This window comes from Chrysochloris asiatica, unplaced genomic scaffold (assembly GCF_000296735.1).
Source record: "Chrysochloris asiatica unplaced genomic scaffold, ChrAsi1.0 scaffold00039, whole genome shotgun sequence".
Taxonomy (NCBI): Eukaryota; Metazoa; Chordata; class Mammalia; order Afrosoricida; family Chrysochloridae; genus Chrysochloris; species Chrysochloris asiatica.
In genome coordinates, this window is record NW_006408557.1 from 10,412,275 (window position 1) to 10,421,003 (window position 8,729).

The window sequence follows — 8,729 nt, forward strand, 5'->3', positions numbered from 1 at the left end:
CAGATAGAGATTGAGTGGAAGAAAGAGGCAAGGGGATAGTGAGAGGCAGAGATTGAGAGTGAAGGGGAAATGCTAGGGTGGGAGAGAATCCCGGAGGAAAGAGGAGGGAGTAAAGATGAAAAAGGGAAGGAGAGATGGAATGGGGATGGGAGAGATAAAGAAGAGAGGAAAGAAGGAGGGAAGAGAGAGGCCTGGGGCGAGAGAAGAAGGGAGAGAGCACGGAAGCAAAGAGAAAGAAGAGAGAGGAGAGGGTAATAGGAGAGGCTTGGGAAGTAGAGGAAGAAGAACACAATCAAAACCCAAGGGCAAAACAAAGGAAGTGGCCCAGGCCACTGCAAAAAGTGCGTTTCTTCTGTCCCCCACCCCAGGAACCACGGAGGAGGGCTTGAGGTCGCGGGTCTCTCTAGTCAATTTTTGCACTGGTGTGTTGGTTCCTTTATTCCTCTGAAACGGAGGCAGCGGGGATGGGGCTGCCCTCAGCTCACAGTAGGGAGCAGACCCCTCTTTCGCCCCATCATCAATGCCATTCCGGTTACTTCAAAGCCAACCAGCTCTTCTGGGCATGAGTCTCTGATTATGGCTCTTTCACATTCGTTGACAACGCCTTTGCGGACTTTTGCTAACACCACTCTTCGAACTGTCCACTCTGAGCTTTCCTGTCCCTTCCCTGACCCCGGCCGTGATGGTCCCACCTAAGCAAAAACACACAACCTTAAGGGTACTTCATGGAGCGCTCGTGGCCCAGACCCAGTACTCGGGGGATAAATGCCCGTGGCCCCAGTCAAATAATGGGCCCCGGCAGCTTGCCGGGGTACTTGACCCTCAAGGGGGGAATCCTGGAGCAGTGGGGCTGCCGCGCCGGCGCAGCCTCGCCTTGTTCGCTCTTTCATACACTCTCCTTTTGTGTGGAATTATTTCAACGGGAGATCCATGGCAGCTTTATGCTAATATGCCGGACAAAGGCGACGGTCCGCGGGCGCCCCCCCCCTCCCTAAAGGTGCCTGCAGGCCCGGCTGGGGCGGCTGGCGGGCTGCGCGTGTCTCTCGCGTGCCCCTCAGAATGACACACAACCCCTCATTCCTGCGAACACAAAGCCTCTCCCCAGCTCGGGCCTGCGCTCACTGCGCACTGGGCCACGGGACATCGCAGAACTCGAGGACCTCGGAGCTGGCCTGCAATGGGAACGCAGGTTTCAGGCCGGACCGTGGATCATGGGGACCGAGAAACGGGAATAGAGACTTCTGTGAAGCTAGGAGAGGGGTCTGTCGCAGGATGGATGTAGGGTGTGGGCGCTGAAGATTCCCGCTCGGTCACTCCAGATGCGCTACCAGCGACAGAATGAGATTGTGGACACGCCCATCCTCGCCTCTATTAAACGCAGAGGTTGCCTGGACTTCCGGATACTCAACGGGGCTAGCTCCTCCGCTAAACGGCCCCGTTTGGGCCCTAATGTCCAATCTTCGCGTTTTCCAGACACTCCCTGGAACCTTGCTTCTAGAGTTGCGACCAAGCTGGGGGTCACAGTGAACCACTGCGTTCGCACTAACAAAAGCCTTCGACATCAGTTCCGAGACGATAGAAAAAAGAACTCAAATCTAGGTCTACAAGGACAAGAAACGAAGGGATGCCCCCGATTTTTTTTCAGAGCGCTGCCCAGGGTCCCACAGGGAGGGAAAGGAGCCACCTGAGGCCGAGAAGGACTCTGCAGTGCCCTGTCTCGGATCCCTGAGCTCACCAACGCCCCTGACTAGCTTCAGCCCCCTCCTGGAAAGGGCCAAGGCAGTCCTCAGTGTTTCCCCATCCCAACTCCATTGGACCCCTTCCTGGAATTACTGTGTGCAAAGGTCAACCGTGGTGGTGGGGGGTAGGGGAGAGACAACTCGACGGTGCTTTGCTCTTCCCAGGGGAAGACGAATACTCAACCCGACGTCCTCACTCCTGATGATTTACAGGTTGGGGGGGGCGGGGGGGCTGATCACACAGAAGGTGGCAAAGACCCACAACCCAATACGCGGATGCACCTGCTTGGAAGTTGCTGGTGTGCACTAGCAAGCAGACTAATTCCTCCCCCCACCCCCCTCCAGCCATGGGTTATGAAATCCGTTTCGAATACTTGTACCTTTCAAGTTTCCATTTGGTTTAGCTGAACCGTCTGAAAGCAGATTTCATTTCGGCTAGTAAGACTAGAAACCACAGAGAAAAAGAAGCATATTCATTGAATCTCAGCATCTCAATAGCGTTCAATAGATTCCCTTGGCTTAATTCAGAGCCCAGTTTGAATTCAATACATGAATAGTCCGGAGTTTTGGTTTTGTTGTTGTTGTTGTTTTAATCCTTCCCCTTCTTTACAATTATGAGTGTTGTTATTTTTTAAAGATTCACTAGGTGACTAACTCTCTCTGTTATCTGTTGAATGAAAGGAGTGTTACATATGCAAGACCAAATACCCCGCAGTCAGTTGGCGATGATTTGCCTATTCCCCCCTCCACCCTATTATTCCACAGTCCAGATGGGAGTCGTGATTAGAAGATAAAATCGGCTGAGCTGTCCCGGAATCTCTTTCCCATTTCTAATTTCATCAGCAATATTAATCAGCGCTCAAAAGAGCAAGAAAATAACATCAGATGGACACATATGTATGCATTTTAAATAAATTCATTTTAGGATTTCTAACTTAAAAAAACATAACATTCATCCCAATTAACCTTTTTACAAGAAAGGTAAGACTTTACAAATATATTCCATTACATTTTTTTTTCTTTTCAGTCTGTGTGGTGTTTTTTTTTTAATCACAAATATAAAATCAGCAAATATATTTCTCTTTGATTAACCAGAGAGATTCTCCAACAACTGTCTCTAGCACAAGTTATTACTCATGTGGAAGCTGTAAAACAAACAAAAAATTTTTAGTTAATTTCCATTCCAGTCTATTTTCGGAGGGAAAATCCAAAACAAATACTTTCAGTGGAATTAAAGGCAAGTAAAACTCTTTCAGCAAAATCTATCAGCGTGCATTTTTGCAGGAAAAAAAAAGTCTATTTCCTTCCATTCAGTAAACTGGCATTTTTTTCTTACAACAAAAACTTTGTATGTGGCTTTACTATTTGTTTCTCAACGATACGCGACACGAGCCACCGTGCACTTTCCCATGGATGTGCATCCAGGTCACTGTGTTTCCGCTCCCGGAGATGCTGCCTTGTGGATTTTCTGAGGCTCGGTTGGAAAGTGGAAGAAGGCAGTAGGCCAGATCAGGGTCCAAACCGGACAGGAGAAAGGAAGCTAGGGGTAGTAGGAGGGTAGTTTGGGTCTTCGCTGTTTTCTTTTTCTAGTGGCTAGGGGGAGATGGTTTGTCCTCTCTGAGGCCGCAGCCAGCTTCGGAGGACAGATTGCCCCCCTCCCCCCCAGCCAGCAGCACGCGTCTCTTTTGCTTCCAGATTGGCTGCGGCCGGCGCTCAATAGCGGGAGGTTAATTTCCTTCACAAAGGTGAAGGGGGCACAGTTCGGGGCGGGGGGGCGGGAGGGAGACCCCGCGCCCAGACAGGCGGCCCCTTTATTCCGTAGTGCCTTGATTGGAGTCCTTGATTTAGCATCTGATGTCAACCCGCAGACAAAATGCCCGCTCAGAATGAAAATGCATGAGACCGCGCTAAGGGAGGGCGGAAACCAACTTCACTGTGGTTCACGCTGCAGATAGCATGTTACCGGCTTTGGCTAAATCAACCCATATCAGCTTGGTCCTGAGTGGCGTGGGGATTCTGAGCGTCCTGAGTAGGGGCTCTCCAAGGAGGCCAACACCCGAACCCTGGGGAACTTAAAAAAATAAAAGTTCAGAAATTCAAGTTCCTTTTGGAACCCAGCCCAGTCTTATTCTCCTTCCCCCATTTCGGCAGGCAATTGACGAAGTGCGGTGCCAACTGTTACCCAAACTCGCGAGAAAGCGTTCTGGGACCTGAGGGAGCGCTGAAGCTGTAGGCACTAACAAAACGTTCGACTGCATCCAGAAAAGGCCAAATCCTCTACCTAAACTCGGAACCTCAGTTTCCATTTTTTGCTTAAACCTGAGTTCCGGTTCTATATGTCTCGGGGTCAAGCGGGAGCTCTTGGCTGACCCCGTTTTACTGCTATTTTCGACTCTTAATTATTTTTGAAACTACACATGGAGCTTCCAAGTATCTCCCGGGCTAGGTCTCTTGCCCGGCAGCCGCACTCCCATGTCCTGGCGCTTACTGATGTCCCCCAACCCACCCAATCAGCACGCACCACTTCCCCCTCTGCTCCGGCTCGCGTATTTCGTTCTCCTGACATATTTGGGGCCATTCTTGTCCTTTGTTGCTATTTTGCTCGCAACCCGCGGGTAATCCCCGCGCGGGAAGGGGGCGCATTGTCGTGCTGATAGACCGGCCCATTTGGCGGCCCTGCGCCCCCCGGAGGAGAGACACAAAGCCCAGGCACGTGCACCTCCCATAGAGGAGCAGCCGACCGTGAAGGGAGGCGGGGCCAGGCGTGTGCCGGGGCCCGGCGGGGCGCAGCGACGGGCGGAGTGACAAGGGGCGCTCACGGGGGCCCCCGCGCCCTCAGGTACATCTGCCGCACCTACCGGGCGACCCCCGAGTCCCGGCTCCCTTTTTGCAGTCCTATAGCTCTCCCACCCTACCAGGCGGAGGAAGTGCGGGCGCGCTGATTGGCTACGGGGAAAGCGGGAGGCGAGAACAATGGCCCCCTCCCCCCGTTAAAAGGCAGCGACGACCAGACCTGGGGAAAGGGACACGCGTGCAGGGCGCAGAGCTAGGCCGAGCTGCCACCGGCGCCACGCTAGTCCGCCGCCGCTCTGCTAGGCAATGGGCAGGGAGCACTGAGGGAGGCCGGGGTAGAGCGCGGCGGTGGGAGCTAGCCAGCGGTTTGGCCGCGCGCTGCGCCAAGATGCCCCGCGGCTTCCTAGTGAAGCGCAGCAAGAAGTCCACGCCAGTGTCCTACCGGGTCCGCTGTGGCGAGGACGGCGACCGCGCGCTGCTGCTCTCCCCGGGCTGTGGGGGAGCCCGCGCCGAGCCTCCAGCACCAAGCTCAGGGCCCGGGCCGCTGTCGTTGCCGCTACCGCTGCCGCCGCCGCCACCGCCGCCGCCGCCGCCGCCGCCTACCGAGCGCGCCCATGCGGTGCTCGCCGCCGCCCTCGCCTGTGCGCCTGGCCCGCCGCCTCCCTCACCCGGCCCGCGCACCGCGCACTTCGGCAACCCAGAGGCCGCGCACCCGGCGCCACTGTACAGCCCCACGCGACCGGTGAGTCGCGAGCACGAGAAACACAAGTACTTCGAGCGCAGCTTCAACCTCGGCTCGCCTGTCTCGGCCGAGTCCTTCCCCACGCCCGCCGCGCTGCTCGGGAGCGGCGGTGGGCACAGCGGGCATGTAGCGGGTGGCGGCGGCACCTGCGGTGGCGACGCACTGCTCTTTGCGCCCGCCGAGCTCAAGATGGGCACTGCGTTCTCCGCAGGTACTGAGGCGGCCCGTGGGCCCGGGTCGAGGCCCCCGTTGCCCTCTGCCGCCGCCCTGCGGCCCCCAGGCAAGCGACCTGCGCCCCCAGCCGCTGCCGCCGCAGCGGAGCCACCTGCCAAGGCAACCAAGGCCCCGGGCGTCAAAAAGCCCAAAGCCATCCGTAAGCTGCATTTCGAGGACGAGGTGACCACGTCTCCAGTGCTGGGACTGAAGATCAAGGAGGGCCCGGTGGAGGCGCCGCGGGGCCGAGCAGGGGGTGCGGCGCGGCCGTTAGGCGAGTTCATCTGCCAGCTGTGCAAGGAGGAGTACGCCGATCCTTTCTCGTTGGCGCAGCACAAGTGCTCGCGCATTGTACGCGTGGAATACCGCTGCCCAGAGTGCGCCAAGGTCTTCAGCTGCCCGGCTAACCTGGCCTCCCACCGCCGCTGGCACAAACCGCGGCCAGCGCCCGCCACAGCCCGCGCACCGGAGCCCGAAGCGGCCGCCAGGGCTGATGCGCGGGAGGCGACGAACGGGAGCAGCGACCGCGATACGCCAAGTCCTGGCGGTGTGTCCGAGTCGGGCTCCGAGGACGGGCTCTATGAGTGCCACCACTGCACCAAGAAGTTCCGCCGCCAGGCCTATTTGCGCAAGCACCTGCTGGCGCACCACCAAGCGCTGCAGGCCAAGGTCTCGCCACCTACACCCCCCGCCGAGGACCTGCTGGCCTTGTACCCAAGGCCCGAAGATAAGGCGCCCCAGGAAACAGCCGGCGACAGCGAGGCGACCGGCATACTGGGTCTGAGTGCTCCCGCCGAGTGCCACCTGTGCCCGGTGTGCGGGGAGACGTTCCCCAGCAAGGGCTCCCAGGAGCGTCATCTACGCCTGCTGCATGCCGCTCAGGTGTTTCCCTGCAAGTACTGCCCGGCCACCTTCTACAGCTCGCCGGGCCTCACGCGGCATATCAACAAGTGCCACCCGTCGGAGAACAGACAAGTGATCCTCCTGCAGGTGCCTGTGCGTCCGGCCTGCTAGAGCGTACCCTCCACCCCGGCCCCCTGAACTGTGCCTTCGCTTGGAGACCCACAAAGAGAGAGCGCTTCTACGCGCCCAGAACCTACGTCCGCGCGGGGTCCTATCCCCTGTCAAAGTGTCTTCTCGGCTTCGCTTGGTGTGGCGTGACCATAACCCCTACCCTCTTGTCGTGACTCCTTTTGGACCCCCCTTTTGCGTTGTCTCCCCACCTCTCCCCCCATGGCGCAACAAGAGCCAATTCCTTTCTGTACAAGGGGGGAAAGCTGTACGCGTTTGTCTCGTGGTTGAAAGCTCCCCTTGGATGGGAAGAAGCTGTTTTTCTTGCTAGTACTCGCTGTGTTCATGGTCTAGAAATGCGGTTTGCTCTTGCCTACCACTCTGCTCTCTATGTATGTAGCGTACGGGTTATTTTGGGTGAATCTTGAGGAATAAATGCCTTTATATTTCACAGGCTGTAAATTGAACTTCCCACACGATTAGCTTTATTATGGCTTGTGAACTGCTGGAGTCTGGCTTTACCTTTTTGTATGTGAACAAATCAAATTGCTTAAAAAAGAGTTTTCTTTAGTATAGCCACAAATGCCTTGAACTGTTGTCTGTTTGGGATTGTTTTGGGGGAGGGAAGGGAATTTCAGAAGATGTTGTAGAAACTGCCTCAATATTTCAAATAAGGTTTTTTGGTTTGATCATCTTTGTTGAGGTAGAACTATATGAGTTTTCTCTAAATGTATATGTTGATTTATGAGTAATTGTTATTTATTCTTTATTTATTTATATTATGAAGATTATGATATTATTTGATTGCAGATTTTTGGCACGCCTTTTTTTTTTTCCCCTGCCACTCTTGACATTTCACTGTGCATTTTAGAAAAGAGCCTTTTTCTAAAGGGGTCTGCTAAAAGTTTTAACTTTTATATCTATCTAAGTGAATTACAGACAACCTACCATTTTATTCTGCTTGGAGGGCCTCCTGAGGTCATTGTACAACTGACAGCTCTTACTTTTAAATGCAATCTCTTTTCTACATACATTATTTTCTTAATTGTTAGCTATTTATAGAAAGCTTCAATAGAACTGTTTTGACTGTATAACTATTTACTATTGAAATAAAAATATTTTCAAAGTCAAAGTAAAGTGGACTTATTTCTGATGTTACGGTTTCAGCAAGTAGAGTTTTTAGATGTATTTGTGTTTGTGTGTGTCTTCAAAACTATCTTTGTTAAAAGGAAAAAAATAAACCATCTAGGGTTGTGAATTTTTAGAACTAAGTCTGAACTTCTGGAGTCTGCCATTCTGACAGTACAAGGGTGTAGCCTATGAAATGGCTAACTGGAGCCATTGTTGGGGTTCCTTTGAATACAATGGAAGGTAGGGTTTGTAAAGAAGGCTGTACATAGCTTTTTCAGAGAAATCTAAATAAACCTTCACAACAATCTATCCTTTAATCAAAGAACACCCCCTTAATTTAGCAAATCATTCATTTCCTGTAAATTTGGGGCTCAGTATAATAGCAATTCCTTGTAAATAAATTAGATAATTTTTATTTCCTAAGTATCAACAGGACTCTTGGTATGGTGCTGTAGGATAAACACTGGACTGCTAGCCACAAGGTCAAGAGTTCAAACCCTATACAGGGTTGTCTATGATTTAGAACCTGCTCAAAGGCACTTAACAACAAAGTATCAACTGGAGTCCTGGTATGGTGCTGTAGGATCAACACTGCTAACAACAAGATTTGTTGTCCAAACCTACCAGCCACTCCTCGGACATCCTATATAGACAGCTTTACTGAGTTGAACTGATTAGACAGCACATAACAACAAGGAGTATCAAACTCAACGGAAGCAGAAATGATCTTACTGTCAGATTCCCAAAGGAAGGGAAACAAACCAGTTCACATTGCACTCAGTGGACGTTAAATAACTGAATTTGGAGTGAAGGATCAGAAAAAAAATTCCAATCAGGTGAACAACTCATTTTAGGGACAAAATAGAACACCATCTGTTAGAGGTATTCAATTTACTAACAGATAATTATAGTGTTTTCTGTTATGTGTCACTCAGCTCTTTGAAGAACAATTCTGACGCTCATCAGTTAATATTTTGAGTTCATTTCTTCTGTCATTGAAAAATCCAATGAAGGAGGTGTGTTCAGTATTTCAGTTGCATGTTCCCTTCCTTTTGTGGTGTGTTGTTACTGCTATTGGAGTCCAGCTAAAGTGGGAGTCC

General features: G+C 52.5%; 1 protein-coding gene across 1 annotated transcript; it reads left to right on the forward strand.

Annotated features, from left to right (window-relative positions):
* Nucleotides 1-4,920: 4,920 nt before the first annotated feature.
* INSM1 (insulinoma-associated 1) lies at nt 4,921-6,501 on the forward strand. Its single transcript, XM_006860648.1, has one exon. The coding sequence runs from the start codon at nt 4,921-4,923 to the stop codon at nt 6,499-6,501; it is 1,581 nt and encodes a 526-aa protein (XP_006860710.1).
* The last annotated feature ends 2,228 nt before the right edge of the window (nt 6,502-8,729 follow it).